A 20,243-nucleotide genomic window follows, 5' to 3' on the forward strand; every position below is an offset into this window, starting at 1 on the left:
ATTTTTGGACCACAGTATAGGGGGTTCTCAGGCTTGGTTAATGCCACAAGAGAGAGAATAAGTGAGAACCTCTCTGAGCACAAAGCAAGGTTGCCTCTGTGGAGACGCAGCTTCCATGGAAGGCAGGGGCCTGGATGGGGCAATTAGATACTGAATCCGGCCTGGTTTTTCCTACTTGACCTAAGTCTGGAAGGTGGGAAGGGGATCGTGTGCTTCTCAAAACGTGAGTTTCCAGAGCTGCAGCGAGGGGCAGAAAGGAGCCCCGCAGATGCCCGGGGCATCCACGTGCATCTCCCCCCAGCTCCCAGCAACTCAGGCGCTCCACGTGCACACCCGCGGCTGGGAGCATTTTCAGCCTAAATCGGCACAGCTCTTGGATTATTTCTCCCCTGGCACCGCCTCCGCAGCCTCCTCCAGATCTTAGCCAAGCGGGCGGCTTCTCCCCCTGCCTCTTCCTGTGGAGCTGGGTTTGCCGGAGCCACCGATCATTCCTCCTCCGCTCCACTGTCTCTGGTGCAGAAAGCCGGGCTGACCCCAATGAGCGCGGGAGCTGTCCGTGGTGCTGCTCGCAGGACTCCGAGAGCGCTGAGTCTGCGCCTAGTGGCTGAGGCTCGATGGGCAGTCTAGACATAGATCGCGAATTAGGAATATGGCGGGTATTCTGGCTGGGGCTGTCTCTCCACCCTCAGCACAGTTCCCAGAAATGTGGGTGGTGCTGGATAAGAATTGGAGCACATGAGGAAGAATCTCATCCTTTCCCATCATGGATGCTGCTGTCCTGCCGGCTTCCCTATATTGTTCCCAGGGCACTGGGGTAACCACACTTTAGACCTCCCTTACCATAGCATGCAAACTATAACTCTTCAGAGCCTCAGGTTCCTTGTATAAAGGACTGGAATAACAATATGGCTACCGCTACACATGGATATTTGCTGTATGTATGCCTTTGGCAAGTGTTAGCATAGGCTGTACTGGCTTTTTTGTGGCTACTATTGCCTTTTCTCGAGCACGAAAGAGCAGCCAAGGTCTGGAAACCTTTAGGGAAAAACTGGCCTACTATCCAGGTCTTCAGAGTCATACTGAGAAGGGAACTAATAGGGAGGCAGTACTGAGGGCCTAGGGTGGACTGTCAAAGGCCATTCTTGGACACAGCTGGGTTGTTGGTCATGAGGACCATGTTCTGGGAGAGCCTAACCTGGGGTTTTTTCCTCCCCAGAGATGGGAAACTGGCACAGGTTGCCTGTGCAGTATAGGGAACCATCAAGACAGAATTGCAAAACAAAGGTAGAAGGTAGTTCTTGTCCATTTCTTTTGTGTCAAGCCTTGGCCCCATAGCTCCAGAAAGGGGTCTCAGCCTAAAGGGTAATATGAGTCTTTCTCTTCTGAGGGTTTGTGTATTCCAGTGCCCACCCCTTTGTGAAGCTGTTTCATGAAACCCTTCGTATCGTACCAGGCTCTCTGGCAAGGCTATGAGCCACCAAAGCCAGGTATGAGAGTGTGAAAGAGGGCCTGGGAGAAGCTTTCACTGACTCGCTGGAGATTGTATGGCAGGAAGCTGACAGCTCACATGTACATCCAGTTCGTCCCGGGATCATCTATACACATAGAAAGGGAGACCCTGCCTTGCCCTTAGGTCATCTCTGGGACTCAGGACTTACTCTACCACAGACTGTAAATCCTGTCCCACAGGAAGGAGTCTGTGGTGTCACTTCCCAGATTTCATGTTGAGGAAATAACGGAACCACCAGAGACCAGCCAAGAGCACTCGTTCACAGGGAGGACCGTCTGGAATGCAGTGTTGCATTTAAGTGTTTTGGGGTTTGCATTGAATATTCCATCTGTAGGGGAAACCCATGGGAAAACCACCTCCTTCTGGATGTTGGGTAGTGGTCGATGTGATATGGAATGCAGAGCAGACTATTATGGCATACGGGAGTCTCAGTGCTCTTCCCCCCGTGCTGTCCATTCACAATGCCCTCTGCAACCCAGTCAAGAGCCTGAGAGTCTGGGGGGGTGGAATGTCACCCTGGCCTTCCACGTCACCTTCCTCCTCCAGCTCTGCTCCAAACTTTAGCTCTACCACTTAACTCTCAGCCATGACCTTAGACGGACCGTTCACTTGGTCTTGGCCTCTACCTCTGTGGTTGTACAGAGATACCACAGCACTGTCCTCATTGGGTTGGGTGATTAGAGCGTGTATCCGGCGGACTGGAGAGGCGGCTCAGTGGATAAGAGTACTTGCTGCTTTTACAGAGGACCTGGGGCCTGTAGTTCCAGTTCCAGTGTGTGTGTGTGTGTGTGTGTGTGTGTGTGTGTGTGTGTGTACACATACAAACATGCAAAAAAACACTTATACATAGAAATTTTAATTTTCTTTAAATATGAAAAAGCCTATGTCCAGGTACCACTCTGCTGGTACCACAATCAAACTATGGTAGTCCCCTCAGACTCCCAGGGAGGATGCTAAGCTCCAGAGACTTTCATAGGTGCACAGATTTTTTTTTTCCTTCAAGACAGGGCTTCTCTGTGTAGCCCTGGCTGTCCTGGAACTCTCTCTGTAGACCAGACTGGTCTTGAACTCAGAGAGAGTGCGTACCTCGGCCTCCTGAGTGCTGGGATGTGCCGCCACTATCTGACTAGGTGCACAGATTATGGAGAGCTGGTCTGTGATTCTCAGGGCAAGTGAAGCACTTTTCTTCAGGTTTCCCCAATCCTGGTCTGCAACTCCAGGAAGAGGTCGGGGTCGTCAAAGGATAGGAGGTGAAAGGAAGAGTTAAAGATTCCATCTCTCCTAAACCTTGAATGGGAATCAGGGCATCAGAAAGCACCTTTGAGCAATGCAGGCTGAGCCAGTGGAATAGGCCAGCAGATGTGGACACTTGGGCTAGCTGTGAATATAGCCATCTTGCCTCTTGTGCAGTCAGAGAAAGGCATGCGCTAGGGTCTGTTCTGTTAAGTGTTCCTGGACATACTTTGGGTGAGGAGCCTCAAGGATGAGAAAGGGGTTAGCTCTCCAGCTCCTCCAGAGACAGGCAGACTTATTTGTTCCTCCTGTCTCATCCACAGAACGTGCAAGGAAAATGTCGAGCCCCGGTATCGATGGTGACCCCAAGCCTTCATGCTTGCCTCGAACGGTCTGGTGAAGCTGCCTGGCCAGCCCAACGGCCTAGGCGCAGCCAGCATCACCAAGGGCACACCTGCTGCCAAGAACCGTCCTTGCCAGCCACCACCCCCACCCACCCTTCCACCTCCAAGCCTGGCTACACCACTGTCCCGGGTTGCTCTGGCCGGGGGGCCATGCCCCCCAGCCAGTGGACCAGCCTCAGGCCCAGTGCCTGGACCCCCAGTGGAGCGGCCACCACTGGCCACAGATGAGAAGATCCTTAATGGGCTCTTCTGGTATTTCTCAGCGTGTGAGAAGTGCATACTAGCCCAGGTGTGCAAGGCTTGGCGGCGTGTGCTCTACCAGCCCAAGTTCTGGGCAGGCCTCACGCCTGTGCTGCACGCCAAGGAGCTGTACAACGTGCTGCCTGGAGGCGAGAAGGAGTTTGTGAACCTGCAGGGCTTCGCTGCTAGAGGCTTTGAGGGCTTTTGCCTAGTTGGTGTCTCTGACTTAGATATCTGCGAATTCATCGACAACTACTCGCTCTCTAAGAAGGGAGTCAAGGCCATGAGTCTCAAGCGCTCCACCATCACTGACGCTGGTCTAGAGGTGTGTCCCAAAATTGCCTAGGGCCAGACGGGGATAGGGAGGCAGGGACACAAAGCAGCGACCCTATGGATGAGGGAGGTTGAGGAACCCAGAGGATTCTCAGGGACAAAAGGCAGCAAGGGTGGCATTTCAGGGCCTAATACAAAGTGAAAAATGTGGGCTTGTTAAAAAGTGATTAAGATTTCAAGATTGGTACAGGAGAATAGTCACTTACACGTGGGTCCCTGCTTGCTTAGGAAGCTGCCTTGATGAATGGGATGCTGGGGTGGTGTGGGGGGTGGGGATAGCTGAGAGTCTCCTAGAAGCAAGGGTTGAAGGAGCATCTGGGCACCCTGCCCTGCCTCCCCCGACCTCCCAGACCTGGATTGTAATTTTAATATTCAAATCATCTGCTCTAAACACCCACAGTGGCCACACCCTGACTTGTGTCCCCTATGCCCTGCCTCCCCTTTGGAATATTGGGAAAGTATAACAAGCACTCCTTGGGGTTCAGTCTGATGCATGCTTGCACAAGTCCACACCTGAGAGACCACTGCTTCCAGATTCCCAGAAAGCTTCTTCCACTCTGCACAGGCAGCTCTCGTTACCCCCCACCCCGGCAGGAGGGGCACACGGGCATGAACCGGGGAGCTGACTTGGTGTGGTCTGATTTGTACCTGCCTGTAGGTGATGTTGGAGCAGATGCAGGGAGTGGTGCGCCTGGAGCTGTCAGGCTGTAACGATTTCACCGAGGCTGGCCTGTGGTCCAGCCTCAGCGCACGTATCACCTCACTGAGCGTCAGTGACTGCATCAATGTGGCGGACGATGCCATCGCTGCCATCTCACAACTTCTACCCAACCTGGCAGAGCTAAGCCTTCAGGCCTACCACGTGACTGACACGGCACTGGCCTACTTCACAGCACGCCAGGGCCACAGCACCCACACGCTGCGCCTGCTCTCCTGCTGGGAGATAACCAACCACGGGGTGGTCAATGTGGTGCACAGTCTGCCCAACCTCACCTCACTCAGCCTCTCCGGCTGCTCTAAGGTCACTGATGATGGGGTGGAGCTTGTAGCCGAGAATCTGCGCAAATTGCGCAGTCTTGACCTTTCCTGGTGCCCTCGGATCACAGATATGGCACTGGAGTATGTGGCCTGCGACTTGCACCGACTGGAGGAGCTCGTGCTGGACAGGTGCACACATCCCTACACTCCAGGCTGGTACTGGCGGGATTTCCAGGAACTGGAAGCCTAGAGTGGGTGGTACCAGTCCACGGGCTTCTGGGATGGGGAAGGTCACATAGAACTGAGTGCCTAAAGTTGGAGTAACTCCAGCATCACCTGGAGAAAAGGTCGTATTCCAAAAGGGGAGGTCACAGGGTGGGACCAGGGAGAGCATTGGTGTGTGGGGCAGAGACTTGCTCTAGGGACAACTCTGAAAAGGAGGGAGGGACCTAGGTGGGGATGGGGCAAAGTGATTTAAAGGTGGGCAGTCCCCCTTCTGGTGCAACCACAGGTGTGTACGCATCACGGACACTGGTCTCAGCTACTTGTCCACCATGTCGTCCCTCCGCAGCCTCTACCTGCGATGGTGCTGCCAGGTACCTCCATGCCCCCAGGGACCTGGAAATTGGAGCGCAGTGGGTGGCAGGCCGGGGTGGTGGGGCGGTGGTGGAGGTGTGGAGCACAGTACAGAATACCCTGGAACTGCACTGGGCCTCATTTAGATCCCTCTATGACCAGACCAGCAGTCAAACTAAGCTGAATCATTGGGTTCCGGATTCCCCAAGGCCTTCATGGGTGCTTCCAGTCTATGGGCGGTGGGGAAGCTGAGAAATCTCCATTTTGAACCCCTACCTCCTGCCCCTCTAGCGGCTCCAGGTCCCAAGCAAGTGGAAATAGTTAACACGACCTCCTCTCACTCCCGCCCAGGTGCAGGACTTCGGGTTGAAGCACCTCTTAGCCATGAGAAGTTTGCGACTCTTGTCTCTAGCAGGTGAGGACCCCAGCCCCCCACCCCTACCCCCGGCATGCCTCGTGGCCAGTGATGCCCACTCTAACGCCCGCCCCCATCGGGTCCCTTGTGCAGTTAGATTCATTTCAGGTTTTGGCAAATCGCGTCCCAGGTAGTGGGTTAGAGGAAGTCTATATTCAAGCTCGCCCTGATGGTGACGCCCTGCTCAGATCCACCCTCCATCAGGCCACGCCCAAACCTATCCTTTCCTGGTGCAGGTCCCACTCATCCTGTCAAATTTCCAACCCTCCACGCCCGGCACGGGTCCCGCCTCATTCAGCAAGCCCAGTAAAACCCACCCCCAGCTAGTCACCGTCCTCCTCAGCCTTTTCCTCCTGCCCAGCCCAGTCCAGCCCTCCCGCTGGGCGGAGCTGAACTGCTGAGCTGCTGCCCTGATGCCTCGTGCTTGCAGGCTGCCCGCTCCTAACCACCACCGGGCTATCCGGCCTCGTGCAACTGCAAGAGCTGGAGGAGCTGGAGCTGACCAACTGCCCTGGAGCCACACCCGAGCTCTTCAAGTACTTCTCGCAGCACCTGCCGCGCTGCCTCGTCATTGAATAGCGCAGGCTTCCCCACCCGGCCGCGGGAACCGGCCTCGCCCAGGGCAGTAGGCCCTCTTCCACCCCTGCCGGAGCATCATTTCTCCGCCCTGCGCTGGAGGCGGGGCAAGCTGAGGGAAACCCCGCCCCGTGCCTCCCTAGCTCCTCTGCTCCAATGCTCCAACCCCGTCCGGGGCAAGAGGCAGAGGGGCCAGCCCCACGCACGCACGCACACTCGGGGACTTTGTGCATGCCCCTCGTGCCCGCACTGCACGCCCGCCCTCCACCATGCCACAGCCGCCGCCATCACTCGCCCGCCTTCTGGGGGTCTAGGTCCTTTTGGGGGATGCTTTGAGTGCATATGCCCTCAGTGGCTTCCCCACTTCATTCTGCTCTCTGCCTCCCCTCGCTGTCCCCCCCATCCCGGGCAGGGCCCAAGGGGATGGAGGGATTGGTCCCCCAGGACTTAGGGGCCTGGAAGAGCCCCAAGGGCCTCCCACATCTTCCACTGCACCGCGCCTGGAGCCCTCCAAGGGGTATGAGGCGCCACAGGCCACTGCCAAAGCCATGGCCCCCTGAGGAGCCCAACTTCCCCATGCCCACCTGACCTAGTGGCTTCCCTTCTTCCTTGTTGCCATATGGGTCAGTTCTTGTTCTCTGTGTCCCACCCCCACTCCCGCAACCCCCCATATCTCCTTTCCCCCTGGCCTACAGATCCTTGGGCCCTGGCCAGGCTGGGACAGCTTTAGGAGGATGCAGACCTTGGAACAATCAACATTAGCCTAACCGGTGCCCATTCACCCAAGTGCAAGGGTGGAATAGGCACCTGACAGACCCTAATCTGGAGCCACCCACGGGGCTATTAGGCCTTGGGATCAGCCCACCCATTTCAGTCCCTACCCAAGCTGAGCTCAGGCCTCTCAGCACTGTGCTTCACCCTGGATAGGTCTCCTCAGGTGGAATCTGCAGAGGGCCTGGCCATGGGTCAGGGTCAGCACTGACCAGCGATTCTGATCTTCCAGTGGCCAGCACACCCTTCACACCCCAAGGAAGGAGGGCTCCTTTCTAGTCCTCCTTTACCTCTCCCAGCTTCCAAAACTTTTGCCTGCCCAAAAGGGGTTGTGACCATGTTCTGTCAGATCTCAAGACATTTGGAAGTCCTAGGGGATCCTGACATATACATGACAGTACTGAAGAGGGACTGGGAACCCTTCTCTCCCAACCTTGAACCCCAGGAGACACAGCACCCACAACTAATCTTGGGACACCCCTTATCTGGTTGGAAGAGAGTAAACTATTTCCCAGAGAGCCAGAGGGAGAGAGAGAAAGAGAGAGAGAGAGAGAGAGAGAGAGAGAGAGAGAGAGAGAGAGAGCTGCTGTTGACAAAAAGTAAGAGTTCAACAGCCCAAAGAGTTCCCTGCCCCTGAAGTGTTGGCCAGGGAGGCTCCAGGCTGAAGTGGTCAGGAGCCAGATTTGTCAGCCCCTCTTCCCACAGTCCCCCAACAGGGAAGGGAAGCTGCCCATTTGCCCAAAGTATTAATGCAACTGAAGCTGTGATATTTCCAATGACTGTAGGAGGAAAATTTAAGGGGAGAGAGGAACACAAACAAAACCAACCAACCCCTAAAATCATTTTCTTATTGTACATAACGACCTCATTCTCCTGTATATGCGGAAGATATAACCTTATATTTGGTAAGTGTTTCTTGTGCTATTTTATCACGTGACCTGTTTATAAAAATATATATTAAAAAAGTTGTAAAAACACAAGTTTGTTTTTTTGTTGGTTGGTTGGTTGGTTTTTTTGGTTCGGGTAAATCTGCCCTGGAAGGCCTAGGTCTCTGGCTTCTCCTCCTTCCCAACTCATCAGAGTTACTCCATACACCGCAGAGGCTGGAGGCTCAGGGCTGGACTGAACCGGAACCTTAGCAACTGACCAACAGAAGTTTTTTTAATGTCCCGAATGCACAAAAGAGAGCCATGTGTTTGATGTCAAAATGTAGGTCTTCGAAAGGACCTAGGATCTTGCTATCCAAGAGCAGAAATGAGCCTCATCCTCTGCACCAAGCCTCTAAGTGAAGGACTGTGATGTTCTAAAGGCATACAGTGGTGCTGGATAGAGGGCTCTGCAGTTCAGAGCATCTGCTGTTCTCGCGGAAGACCTAGGCTCAATTCTCAGCACCTGCATTGTGTGGCTTTAAACTGTCCAGTAACTCCAGCTTCAGGGGTCTGATGCTCTCTAGCACCTGGACACACAATGGTACACGCAAATAAAGATTAAATAAATAAATAATCATGGTGTGCTAGAAGATCAAGACTACTGTATCCACTTTAAGAGAAAGGGCAACCGCTGGAAGGACTAGCCACCTTGAAAACAAGGCTCTGGCCAGTTTTGCCCTTCTCCCCGATTTCCTCTGTCTTTATACTGTTGGATTCTATTCCTAAAGCTAAGCACCAAGCTATATTTACTTATTTGGCCACTTCCTCCTCCCGAGGCTGACTACCAAGGTCCAGCTATCAAAGTATTGAAATGCAGCAAACAAAAGCCTCCTTTGTTTCACCTAATTAACCTGTCAAATCAAAATTAAATACCTTTTCCTAACAAGTGTTTCCCCCCTCTTACATTTATAAAGCCATAAAGTGTCATTTGCCTATGGGCAAATGCCTGTCTCCTTTCTATCCAGAGGCAGTTCTTTGTCCCCTCTGGGACAAATATCCCTACCCCCTTCCCTTGTTCTCTTCCCCTTCTCCCTGGTCCTCTATCTCCTGTCTGTCCCTTACTGCTTGGCCTTTGTCCCTTTGGGGCAAATAAGCCTCCTTTGTGCTGAGAACTTAGTCTTGAGGATTCTGAGCCAGCACTGATCTCTTACAGCTGAGACTAAATCTAACAATTGACAAACTTGTCCTCAGGCTCTGAAAGTACGAAAACAGGTGTAACCACACAAACTAAACACACGATCCTCAGGGGTCAAAGGAGACATTAGATTGGGGTGGCAGGGATGGTCTACGATGGTAGGCATTTGAGTGAAGTGCTGTTGAAGGTTGTAAAGGAGACTCGTTCTGCAGGAGTAGCAGTCATAGGTTGAAGGCACGGTCTTATATCACAGCCAATGAAACTGTGGAAGAGGAGTTGGGGATTTAGCTCAGTGATAGAGCGCTTGCCTAGGAAGCGCAAGGCCCTGGGTTCGGTCCCCAGCTCAGAAAAAAAAAAAAAAAGAACCAAAAAAAAAAAAAAGAAACTGTGGAAGAGGAAGGAAAATGGTCAGGGGGAAGGAAGCTGGAGTAGAAGCACGCTGAGAAAGGAGCCCAGAAAGGTCAGGGCCAGGTGTCTGAGACCTATTCACAGTGAAATAATGACCTAGAGTAGAAAAGGTGCCAGGCTGCTTGTGCGGGGCTCAGAACAGGGCATGATGGACCCAGGGCCGGTCATGAAATGGTAACTGAGTTCCGCAGGGGAAGTGAGGGGTAGGGTCTGGCATTGTGGCAGAGTGGCAGAACTCAGGTTCTGCTTAGAAAATTACTCCTTTTAATTTTAAGTACTGGTATTAAGATACTGAGATTAAAATTAGCTAGAGTTGGTAACATAGCCTAGTTGATAGAGAACTTGTCTTTCCGGCTCGATTTCCAGAATCATTAAAAAAAAGAAAACTTAACCAAACAATCAAAAGCGGACATATATAACCAAGTTAAAAACCAGGGGCAGCCTGCTGAGGCCAAATCTGGTCTGTTCGCTCGGCCGAAGCGTCGCGCGCAGACACGGAACCCTTATGGAGTGGGAGACGTGTCACCCACTTCCGGCGAAGTGAGGCTAAGAAAGGACTACTTCCGGTAGTGGGCGGGCACTAAGTGAGTCTCTTCCGGTACTGTAGCTGAAGAACACTCGGTGCTTTCGGTAAATGACTGGCGTGTAACCGGGACAGAGGCTTTTCTAGCACCTGGTTCTGGTCTCTCAGTTTCCGCTGCACGGTGCAACGAGATACCTGCACTTATTGCTGTAGCCTCTCTTCTGCCTTCCAAGGTCTTAGAACTCAGTCCAGACCCATCCAGCTTCTTTACCCTTTCCTCTGGGTTGTTCGTTCCTCTTGGAAGCCCTGCAATTCTCGGAGGCACGGGGCTGCGAAGTCAGGAGCCACTCCCCACCCCTTCCGACCCAGCCCCCGGGAGTCGACCTAGCGAGGGTCTAGTAGCCCCCTGGATCTCACTGATAGAATCTGGAGACGTCAGATATGGTGCTGACGAACCTCAGGTTAGCTCTGGAGCCCATGAATTTGAACCCTCCTGTGACAATGATTGACTGATGGACCATCTCAGGCCGAAGGTTCGAGAGGACTGAACCTGAACTATTAGGACACCATGACTGATCAGGCCAGCACACTTCACTGACATCCTCCTACCCCTGATACCTGTGCAGCCATGGAAAAGATGTCCCGAGTTACCACAGCCCTGAGTGGCAGTGCACTGACAGGCCGAACCATGCACTGCCACCTGGATGCACCAGCTAACGCCATCAGTGTGTGCCGAGATGCAGCCCAGGTTGTTGTGGCTGGCCGAAGCATCTTCAAGATTTATGCCATTGAAGAGGAGCAGTTTGTAGAGAAGCTGAATTTACGTGTGGGCCGGAAACCCTCACTCAACCTGAGCTGTGCTGATGTGGTCTGGCACCAGATGGATGAGAATCTGCTGGCCACAGCAGCCACCAATGGTGTGGTGGTTACTTGGAACCTGGGCCGGCCATCCCGCAACAAACAGGATCAGCTGTTCACAGAACACAAGCGCACAGTGAACAAAGTCTGTTTCCATCCCACTGAGGCCCATGTGCTGCTCAGTGGCTCTCAAGATGGCTTTATGAAGTGCTTTGATCTCCGAAGGAAGGACTCTGTCAGCACCTTCTCTGGTGAGGCCCACAGAAGCAGTTGGGGTACATGTGGGTTTCTGTGGGTGTTAGACCTTACAAGCAGGCTGAAATGTGTGTCCATCAGAGGTCCGCAGATGGACTCTCAGAGGTGGAACAACCCTGAAAGAATTGGTGGAGATGGGGAAGGTTGGCCCTCTGAAAAGGCTGAGCCCAAGCACTGCTGGTGGGGGAGAGGCAGGAGGTCAAACCAGTGGAAATTGAGACTGGGTGTTGAGTGTTACTAATAGGAAAGGTAGAGCCTTCAGACACAGTGTAGTGAGTGGCATAGCCTCCGTTTCCCTCACCTTGCTTCAGCTTGCTTCACTGCAGTGAATCTACTAGAATCTTCAGGATTCAGAGTGAGGTGGGAAGTACACAAGGCCCCTTCAAGGCCAGGCTGTCCGAGTTCAGCCCTGAGCCACCTCTCTCTAATCTTTAATGAGACCAAATGAAGCATGGGCAGAACCTTGGGCCCTTGAAGAATTTGGGGGTTACGACAGATCTTGAGCTGTCTGTGGCAGGGAAAAGCACTGGACACGGCACCTACAAGTCCTGGTTTGGTGACTTTTTAAGGTGGGTATGGTCTCCGAGCTCTTCGGTCTTTCAAGGCTAACTAGGCAGCTGGCAGAGTATTGAGCAGAGAGTGAGGAACCTCCTCTTCCACTCATGGGGTTTTCCACAAGCTTGGGCCCCAGGGAGATAGAGACAGCCAGGTGGAGCTTCTGCATCTCCAGTGCTCACACACATCCTTCTGAAGCAGGCCTACAGCTTCACCTGTGCAAACTCCAGGGAACTGAGGCCTGGGAGTTTGTAGTGAAAATACCTGGCATACTCTCTGACCTAGGCAGATTTTGGTGGTGTTTCTTCAGTCCTGTACTTCCTGGCTTGGCTACAGGCTGGTGAATGACACCCTTGGAGCCACTCCAAGGGCTCCCCTAACCTCTGGGGGCCAGCCCCCTCACCTATGTCTGTACTGATGTGTACCCACAGGCCAGTCTGAGAGCGTGCGGGACGTGCAGTTCAGTATTCGTGACTACTTTACCTTTGCTTCCACCTTTGAGAACGGCAATGTGCAGCTCTGGGACATCCGCCGTCCCGACCGGTGTGAAAGGATGTTCACAGCCCACAATGGGCCTGTCTTCTGCTGTGATTGGCACCCAGAGGACAGGTGTGGTATGGGGATAAGGAGGGCATTAAGGCTGGAGGCTCAGAGAGACCTTTGGGTGTGGCAGGGTCTCTTTTCCCATGGGAGAGGTGACTGACAGCTTGAGTGGGACCTTCTCCACAGGGGCTGGTTGGCCACGGGTGGACGAGACAAGATGGTTAAGGTCTGGGACATGACCACACATCGTGCCAAGGAGATACACTGTGTGCAGACCATCGCTTCAGTGGCCCGAGTCAAATGGCGTCCTGAGTGCCGCCACCACCTGGCCACGTGCTCCATGATGGTGGACCACAACATCTATGTATGGGATGTACGCCGGCCCTTTGTGCCAGCTGCTATGTTCGAAGAGCACCGTGATGTCACAACAGGCATAGCCTGGCGCCATCCACATGACCCCTCTTTCCTCCTCTCCGGCTCCAAGGACAGCACATTATGCCAGCACCTGTTTCGGGATGCCAGTCAGCCTGTTGAGCGTGCCAACCCTGAGGGTCTCTGTTACGGACTCTTTGGGGACCTGGCCTTTGCTGTCAAAGAAAGCCTGGTGGCCGCTGAATCTGGACGTAAACCCTATGCTGGTGACCGGCGTCACCCCATCTTCTTCAAGCGCAAGTTGGACCCTGCAGAACCTTTTTCTGGCCTTGCTTCCAGTGCACTCAGCGTCTTTGAGACAGAGTCTGGTGGTGGCAGCATGAGCTGGTTCGTGGATACAGCTGAACGCTATGCTCTGGCTGGTCGGCCACTAGCCGAGCTCTGTGATCACAATGCAAAAGTGGCTCGGGAGCTCGGCCGCAACCAGGTATGTGAAGATGGGGGCCTAGGGGTCGTGATTTGGGTCAGAGATTGCTGCTGTGGTGGGGGGGCCACCATACCCACAACCACCCTGAGCTCAGTCACAGTTGTCAGCCACAGTATTTGACAGTGTCAAGATCATGTGGACCAGAATAGCCCAAACCCTGGGGTCATACTCGGGGTGGACACCGAGGGAGTCCAGTGCCTACAGCCTCTTCTGCCTCGTTCTTGGTGTTGGAGCTGCCTTCTGCATGCTGTCTCTCTTCTCCATATTTGTTCCCTTACTAATCCTAGCACAGGCTCCTCACAGATGCACTACCACAGGGTGGACGCTGCTCTCTCCATGTCCCAGGTTCCTGGGTGGTAGTGGATCAGGCCATGGATTGGTATATGATTCTGCTCAGGAGATGAAGGCCAGCCCAGGATGCTAGGTACTCAGGACCCATGAATGGTTGGTGCCTCCCTCTAGGTGGCCCAGACATGGACCATGTTACGGATTATCTACTGCAGCCCTGGCTTGGTGTCCTCTGCCAATCTCAACCACAGTGTCGGCAAAGGCAGCTCCTGCAGCCTACCCCTCATGAACAGGTAGATCCTTGGCTACTTCCCGCCCCCTCCTCAGGGTGGACTGCTGGGGCCTGGCTACCCACAAGCCTTCCCTACCTGTAGCTTCAATCTGAAGGATATGGGCCCAGGGCTGGGCAGTGAGACGCGGCTGGATCGCAGCAAAGGGGACACACGGAGCGACACGGTTCTGATCGACTCTTCAGCCACACTCATCACCAATGAGGGTAGGCAGGGGCTGACGGGGGGGGGAGACAGGGCTGGTAGCCACTCCCACGTGACCTCCCTCCCTGCTGAGCAGATAACGAGGAGACTGAGGGGAGTGATGTACCCGCTGACTACCTGCTGGGTGACGTAGAAGGAGAGGAGGATGAGCTGTACCCACTGGACACAGAGCATGTGCACCGTGAGTGGGGGCTGGGTGAGCTCTAGAGGGGTCTGACCCACAATATGGCTCTGGGAGCAGGAGCCGCTTGGAGTGGGAAGCCTAGACTCAGGCCCATCTTTCCTCACCCCTGCCTCCAGCGGAGGAGCCTGAGTATGTACTGCCGCAGGAGGCCTTCCCACTGCGTCACGAGATTGTGGACACACCTTCGGGCCCCGAGCACCTGCAGGACAAGGCCGACTCTCCACATGTGAGCGGCAACGAGGCAGACACAGCCTCATTAGCCCCGGTGGATTCCTCCTCCTCCCTCCTGTCCGTCTCCCACGCGCTCTATGACAGCCGCCTGCCGCCGGACTTCTTCAGTGTTTTGGTCCGGGACATGTTGCGCTTCTACGCTGAGCAGGGCGACGTGCAGATGGCTGTGTCTGTTCTCATTGTGCTGGGTGAGAGAGTACGAAAGGACATCGACGAGCAGACTCAGGTGTGTGATGGGCCAGGGAGGCCGCTGGTTCCCTCATCTGAGCCTATTTCTTTTTCCACTGTACCCCCCCTCCCGCCCGTTTCCCTGGAAACACTAACCTGAGCCTGTCCCCTCCCCACCAGGAGCACTGGTACACATCCTACATCGATCTGCTGCAGCGCTTCTGCCTCTGGAATGTGTCCAATGAGGTGGTGAAGCTGAGCACCAGCAGGGCCGTGAGCTGCCTCAACCAAGCCTCCACCACTCTGCACGTCAACTGTAGTCACTGCAAACGGCCCATGAGCAGCCGAGGCTGGGTCTGCGACAGGTGCGATGGCAAGAATGGGGGAATTGGGAGGGGGGCAGCCCAGAGCCCGGCAGCTGAACCGCCCTTCCATTCCCAGGTGCCACCGCTGTGCCAGCATGTGTGCCGTCTGCCATCATGTGGTTAAAGGTCTGTTCGTATGGTGTCAAGGTTGCAGTCATGGTGGCCATCTTCAGCACATCATGAAATGGCTAGAAGGCAGCTCCCACTGCCCTGCAGGCTGCGGCCATCTCTGTGAATACTCCTGACCTGGCCTTCCCAAAAGCTAATGCAGCTTCCTCAGCTTAATCCCGATGTCCACCGGACTAGGCTGACCGCTCACCATCCGGTGTACCAGGATGGAAGGTGGCTGCAACCTGTTAACCCAATAAAAATCAAGAACTGCTGTTTGGCCACTTGTCACTTTTACTGAGCCTTGGGTGGGAACTTCCTAGGTGGGAACTTCCTAGCAGGAGGGAACTTCCGGTAGGGGCGCTGTAGCTATGGTAACCCGCTGTAGTCTATGGCTGCTCAATACAGTTTCACTCCGCCTTGAGGAAATGATTAAATAGAGGTTTTGTGTGGATGTGGATGTGTGTACTCGCGCGTGTACGAGGAGGAGGCTCCCAGGACCGGCTGGCTACTGCTTGCAGGTAGCTACAGCAGTCCAGACCCTAAGCCAATGGCTTGTGCTTTCGTAAGTGTCGACAGAATTCCCAGCGTGCTGTGCGCCTGCACCCGTATGCTCATGGCGGCGGCTGGACGACTCGGTCTGCTTTTGCTCATTGTACTATGGACGATGGTGACTGTGGTTCTGCCTGCCTCTGGCGAAGGGGGATGGTGAGCCACAGGAAATGGGTGGCGGGAGGGAGCCTGAACTCAAGGCTCTGGCTGGCCTGACCTGTTGCCCCTGCAGGAAACAGAGTAGGCTGGGAACTGCAGCAGCAGTGATGGAGGAGGAACGTTGCACAGTGGAGCGCCGAGCACACCTCACGTACTCCGAATTTATGCAGCAGTATGTGTGACTGCCCCAAGTCTCAGCGTGATTCTAGGCATACTCCCAAGCATGGTTTTTGGCTGCGGAGATCATACCCTCACTGCCTAGTGTGCAGAAGCCCCTGTAGGGTTCAACCTCTGTGCAACATGCTCCCCTTTCCCCCCCAGCTATGCCTTCCTCAAGCCTGTCATCTTGCAAGGACTCACAGACAACTCGGTGAGTACTCGTGTGCATGTGGGCAACTGGTCCCGTTTGGCCAGTTGCTCATTTACCTTATCCTCCATCCCCAGAAGTTCAGAGCCCTGTGTTCCCGGGAAAACCTGCTGGCCTCGTTTGGGGACAATGTTGTTCGCTTGAGTACAGCCAACACCTACTCCTACCAGAAAGGTGAGCTACACACCCCTCAAGGTCTGCCTTTGCATCCCAAAGGCAGGACTGATCAGTCCCGACTGGCTTCCCCTTCTTGTAGTGGACCTGCCTTTCCAGGAATATGTGGAGCAGCTGCTGCACCCCCAGGATCCTGAATCTCTAGGCAATGGTGAGCTAGACCCAGGCAGCAGTGGGAGTGGGACACTTCGGAGCCCACTGTTGCCAGTACCCCTGCCTGTCATCTTCTCTGCTGGCAGACACCCTGTACTTTTTCGGAGATAACAACTTTACTGAGTGGGCCCCACTCTTCCAACATTACCGTCCACCTCCATTTCGTCTACTGGGAACCACCCCTGCTTATAGCTTTGGAATTGCAGGTAGGTGCTCCTTTCAAACAGATTTGGGAGAAGCCCGTATATATTTTGTTCATCAGCTATTCACAACTGACCCCACAGGAGCTGGATCTGGGGTACCCTTCCACTGGCATGGGCCTGGTTTCTCAGAGGTTATCTATGGTCGGAAGGTCAGTGCAAGGGTGGGGCATGAATTTGGTGTTTGTAGTCCATAGCACACGAGAGTGACCTTAACATTCCTGCCTCCAGCGCTGGTTCCTCTACCCTCCTGAGAAGACACCTGAGTTCCACCCTAACAAGACCACGTTGGCCTGGCTCCTGGAAATATACCCATCTCTAGCCCCATCAGCTCGGCCTCTAGAATGTACCATCCAGGCTGGTGAAGTCAGTAGCTGGTAGGTGGGGGTTGGGCTAACCCAAAAACCAGGGAGTCAGACTATTTTTCGTGCCCCTTCTCCCAGGCGCTGTACTTTCCTGATCGGTGGTGGCATGCCACACTCAATCTGGACACCAGTGTCTTCATATCCACTTTCCTTGGCTAGCCAACAAGCGACTGGCAAGCCCCCTGCACCAGCACATGCCAATGTAGTGCTCACAGACTTTATTACAGGACAGTGGCAGCAGCAGCAACCTCAGCCCACCCTCACCAGCTCTCCAGCCCAGAAGGGGGACAAGGGAGGCTCATGGCCCAGCAAGGGGTATGCTGAGAAGGGGAGCAGTTCAGAACCCATCATCAGGACCGATGGGGGCAGGCCCAGGGACACAAACTATATACAGGGACCGGAGCTTCTGCCTCCAGACCCTCCTGGGCCAGGGTGCCAGGCAGGACATGGGGTCTCAGTAGTCCTCTACCCAGCCATTCTCAGAGATGAAAGCATCAATGACTTCCTTCATGGCTAAGTTGGGGATGAGCTGTTCCTGGGTCAGAGGGCTCCGGGTCACAGGATCGAAATGGCCCACGCGCTGCAACGACAGAGTCAAGAGTATTCAATGGCCTGAGTGTCCCCTGATCCCAGTCCCAAGGCCACAGGCCCTCCTTACCTGCAGGTGCTCCTCAATGTCCTTGCGGTCATAGGTGATGCCACTGGGTGTAATGCAGGGTTCCCGCATCAGCTCAAAGCTGATCTTGCCACACAAGTAGTCAGGGATATCTCGCTTCTGCAGCACAAGAGGAAATGTCTGCAACTGGAAAGGAAGTCACCATACCAGAGCCTGCCCATGAGCTTCAAGGCTCCGTCCTTACCTTTCTTTTCTCATCCACTTGAGAGAAGAGCTCATCCATGTCCGCCATGTATTTGTCCTGCAGAGTTGAGCGCCATGTGTGGGCAACTCCTGTCTCCTCCACACAGACACACACACTCTGTCCACCGGGGCACTCATGTCATGCATGGGCCAACAGAGCCACCATAGGCTGGGGCACTTCTCATGCCACACACAAAACACACACACAACGACCCACATGTGGACTAGGGGCACCCTCACGTGCTTGGCCTCAATGCAGGCCTGCTGGGCCCTGATGTGGCCATCATCCTCATCACCCTCGTGGTTCCTCTGACACTCTTCCAGTTCCCTGAGGGTCAAGAAAAAGCCAGCTGGTGATGGCCCCAACAAGGAAATGACAGATCCCTTCCCATTTCAGGCCTCTTCCCTCCCGGGCTTCCCATGTACCGGCTGTTGTCCTTTAATAAACACTTGCACTGTTGACTCGGTGTTAACTGTTGGGGGCGGGACCCACCTCTCTCGCTCAGCAGCAATGAGCCTGGTGAGATAGGAGTGCAGCTCACTCTCCTGGTGGATGCGCCGTTCCTCGATACTGTTCCAGCGCTTCTTCTTAGCAATGCGAAGGGCACTAGGAATATCGTCCCCAAAGTTGAGTCGCTGCTCCTTGGCCAAACTATAGGCTGGGGGAGTGGACACTTTAGGTTACACTTGTCAACAATCCTGGCCCCAAAGGTGCCCACAATCTGGCATCTTGTCAGCCCACCTCGCTGCAGATTGGCAATGGCCTCATCATAACTCTCCATCTCTAGCTGGCACTGCCCCAGGAAGAAGTGCGCCTTCACAGACTGCCCATCCAGCTCCAGGGCTCTCCGGCAGTCAGCAAGTGCCTGTTCAGGCTGCTGCATCTTCAGATAGCACAGGGCCCGGTTGGTGTAGTACACTGCCACAAGTGGGTTCCGGGTCTGGGAACCAAGACCAGGTGACAAAGAATGTGGGCTCATCGGATCCCCTCTCTAATAGCAAGCCGAAAGCCAATGATCCGGACAATTCTCCAGCATTGGGGGCCCATGGATGGAAGAGAGGAACTGGAGATTTCCGAGTTATCAGAGCTCTGGATTCTAGCCATGCTTTCTTGCCTCCAACTGCTTTTGAGAAAAATCCCAGAACCCCTCCACCAGCTTTAGGCTTGGGAGCCTCAAGGGGCAAGAATTTCTGGTGTCATCCTTAGCTTGCCTCAATCAAGCATCCCGCCCGCCAGTCCCCAGTCAATCTGCCCTGGATTCGGGAACAGCAATCCGGGTCTAGGCTGCCAGAAATCGTCCGGGAATCACAGAACTGGGAGGCACATCGGGCCCCGCCCCCGCCCCCGCCCCCCGCACTCACGATGGCGCGGCCGTAGCAGGCCGCCGCCTCCGGATACTTGCGGCCCACGAAGAGCCGGTTTCCCTGCTCCTTGAGCTCTTGCGCACTCGGGCTCTTATCAGGGCTACCGCCGCCACCAGTGCCCAGCCGCGCGCCGCCCTCCTTTTCCTCCTTGCCCTTCATGGCGCCGCGCGGCACGGCTTGGGCTCCGCGCCCGGCCACCTAGATCTCGCAGCCCGCGCAGCTATCAGCTCCGCCCGGTCGGCGATCCGCCACCGGAACTTCCGGTGTGGGGCGGGGCTGGAATGGGGACACGTGAGCAGAGGCGGAGCCTCGCGGATTGAGCGGGTTCGCTTAGCGCGGAGAAGCTACCGCTGCGCTCTCTACCGGCCCCGCCCTACAGTAACCAGGACCTACCCTCAATATTCAGACCAAGGTTCCGCCCATTGGCAGTCAAGCCCCACCCTCCGGCCCACGCCACGCGAACGTGGCAGCGGTCCGTCCTGGAGAAGTGGCGCTCCAAGGGCCGGTCACTAGGCCCGGGTCCTAGCGCGCCACCGGGGCGCACGCGGGCTCACGCGGCAGCCTGGGACCGTCTAGACCGCTGGTAGGACGGCGGAATTGAGGGAAGGAGAGAGGCCCGCAGGTCAGACCACCCTCGAGAGGCTTCCTCGGGAATCGGGAGAAGCTGCCTGCGGCCATTACTGGCTGAGAAACAAGCACGTGACGCGTTGATACGAAAGGACCTGCTGCGGTTGCTATAGAGGTAGCTGCAGGTCCGCGGCTGGACGCTCCCCTTCTGCGGTCATGGGGCGGAGCTTCTTCAAGGGCGGCGCCAGCAGGTTTCCGTGGAGAGAGCCTGCACCAAGACCCTTTGACCCCAGGTCTGTAGATGAGGCATTTTTAGCCGCTGCTGCATCAGCTGTTGGCCGCTAACATCCCCCACCCCGGACTTGGAGAAGCAAAACTCGGCTTTCTGCCGATCTGTGCGCCGCAGTCAAACTTCGCTGCGTGGTTTCTGCCACTGCCTCGAGTGAGTAGGGAGCATCTTTGCCCAAGTTGGGTGGGGGCTCTAGGAACTCAAAAAAAAAAAAAAAGAAAGAAAAATGTCCCCAGAACCTCCTTGTCACTCTT

At 54.9% G+C, this 20,243-nt stretch overlaps 4 protein-coding genes across 5 annotated transcripts; 3 read left to right on the top strand and 1 right to left on the bottom strand.

The window, feature by feature from the left end:
- Positions 1 to 3,080: 3,080 nt before the first annotated feature.
- Positions 3,081 to 7,313, top strand: Fbxl16 (F-box and leucine rich repeat protein 16). Its single transcript, XM_032912633.1, is given in 6 exon segments — positions 3,081 to 3,126; positions 3,129 to 3,712; positions 4,379 to 4,887; positions 5,210 to 5,294; positions 5,626 to 5,689; positions 6,120 to 7,313. Coding segments are annotated over 6 exon segments (1,437 nt in total). The 3' UTR covers positions 6,269 to 7,313.
- A 2,776-nt stretch (positions 7,314 to 10,089) lies between these two features.
- Wdr24 (WD repeat domain 24) lies at positions 10,090 to 15,213 on the top strand. Its single transcript, XM_032912002.1, has 9 exons — positions 10,090 to 11,140; positions 12,131 to 12,308; positions 12,429 to 13,101; positions 13,564 to 13,682; positions 13,764 to 13,885; positions 13,960 to 14,064; positions 14,184 to 14,524; positions 14,647 to 14,831; positions 14,908 to 15,213. Exons 1-9 carry the CDS (start codon positions 10,660 to 10,662, stop codon positions 15,074 to 15,076), a joined length of 2,373 nt encoding a protein of 790 aa, XP_032767893.1. The 5' UTR covers positions 10,090 to 10,659; the 3' UTR covers positions 15,077 to 15,213.
- Positions 15,214 to 15,313: 100 nt separating this feature from the next.
- Jmjd8 (jumonji domain containing 8) lies at positions 15,314 to 18,230 on the top strand. Of its 2 annotated transcripts, none has more exons than XM_032912004.1 (9): positions 15,314 to 15,647; positions 15,724 to 15,822; positions 15,972 to 16,020; positions 16,095 to 16,191; positions 16,274 to 16,342; positions 16,431 to 16,550; positions 16,629 to 16,696; positions 16,776 to 16,910; positions 16,988 to 18,230. In XM_032912004.1, exons 1-9 carry the CDS (start codon positions 15,490 to 15,492, stop codon positions 17,066 to 17,068), a joined length of 876 nt encoding a protein of 291 aa, XP_032767895.1. In that variant the 5' UTR covers positions 15,314 to 15,489; the 3' UTR covers positions 17,069 to 18,230. The 2 variants fall into 2 exon arrangements, with proteins under 2 accessions (XP_032767895.1, XP_032767896.1); XM_032912005.1 differs by having other exon boundaries at positions 15,328 to 15,647; positions 16,098 to 16,191.
- Stub1 (STIP1 homology and U-box containing protein 1) lies at positions 17,111 to 20,203 on the bottom strand. The gene is made up of 7 exons (XM_032912003.1): positions 19,131 to 20,203; positions 18,511 to 18,709; positions 18,262 to 18,427; positions 18,009 to 18,096; positions 17,770 to 17,826; positions 17,568 to 17,684; positions 17,111 to 17,489 (listed from the first exon to the last, which is right to left on the bottom strand). Exons 1-7 carry the CDS (start codon positions 19,290 to 19,292, stop codon positions 17,364 to 17,366), a joined length of 915 nt encoding a protein of 304 aa, XP_032767894.1. The 5' UTR covers positions 19,293 to 20,203; the 3' UTR covers positions 17,111 to 17,363.
- Between the last annotated feature and the right edge of the window lie 40 nt (positions 20,204 to 20,243).

Source organism: Rattus rattus, chromosome 9 (assembly GCF_011064425.1).
Source record: "Rattus rattus isolate New Zealand chromosome 9, Rrattus_CSIRO_v1, whole genome shotgun sequence".
NCBI classification, from domain to species: domain Eukaryota; kingdom Metazoa; phylum Chordata; class Mammalia; order Rodentia; family Muridae; genus Rattus; species Rattus rattus.

Bases quoted from the DNA above. Each gene is read 5' to 3' on its own strand.
- Wdr24 (XM_032912002.1), top strand. From the start codon at position 10,660: ATGGAAAAGATGTCCCGAGTTACCACAGCCCTGAGTGGCAGTGCACTG. The intron at 13,102-13,563 runs GTATGTGAAGAT...GCCTCCCTCTAG, and splicing joins GGGAGCTCGGCCGCAACCAG to GTGGCCCAGACATGGACCAT. The intron at 14,525-14,646 runs GTGTGTGATGGG...CCTCCCCACCAG, and splicing joins ACATCGACGAGCAGACTCAG to GAGCACTGGTACACATCCTA.
- Stub1 (XM_032912003.1), bottom strand. From the start codon at position 19,292: ATGAAGGGCAAGGAGGAAAAGGAGGGCGGCGCGCGGCTGGGCACTGGT. The intron at 18,428-18,510 runs GTGGGCTGACAA...CCACTCCCCCAG, and splicing joins CATTGCCAATCTGCAGCGAG to CCTATAGTTTGGCCAAGGAG. The intron at 17,827-18,008 runs GTGAGGGTGCCC...TCAACTCTGCAG, and splicing joins CCTGCATTGAGGCCAAGCAC to GACAAATACATGGCGGACAT.
- Jmjd8 (XM_032912004.1), top strand. From the start codon at position 15,490: ATGGCTTGTGCTTTCGTAAGTGTCGACAGAATTCCCAGCGTGCTGTGC. The intron at 16,697-16,775 runs GTCAGTGCAAGG...TCCTGCCTCCAG, and splicing joins AGGTTATCTATGGTCGGAAG to CGCTGGTTCCTCTACCCTCC. The intron at 16,911-16,987 runs GTCAGTAGCTGG...CCCTTCTCCCAG, and splicing joins GTACCATCCAGGCTGGTGAA to GCGCTGTACTTTCCTGATCG.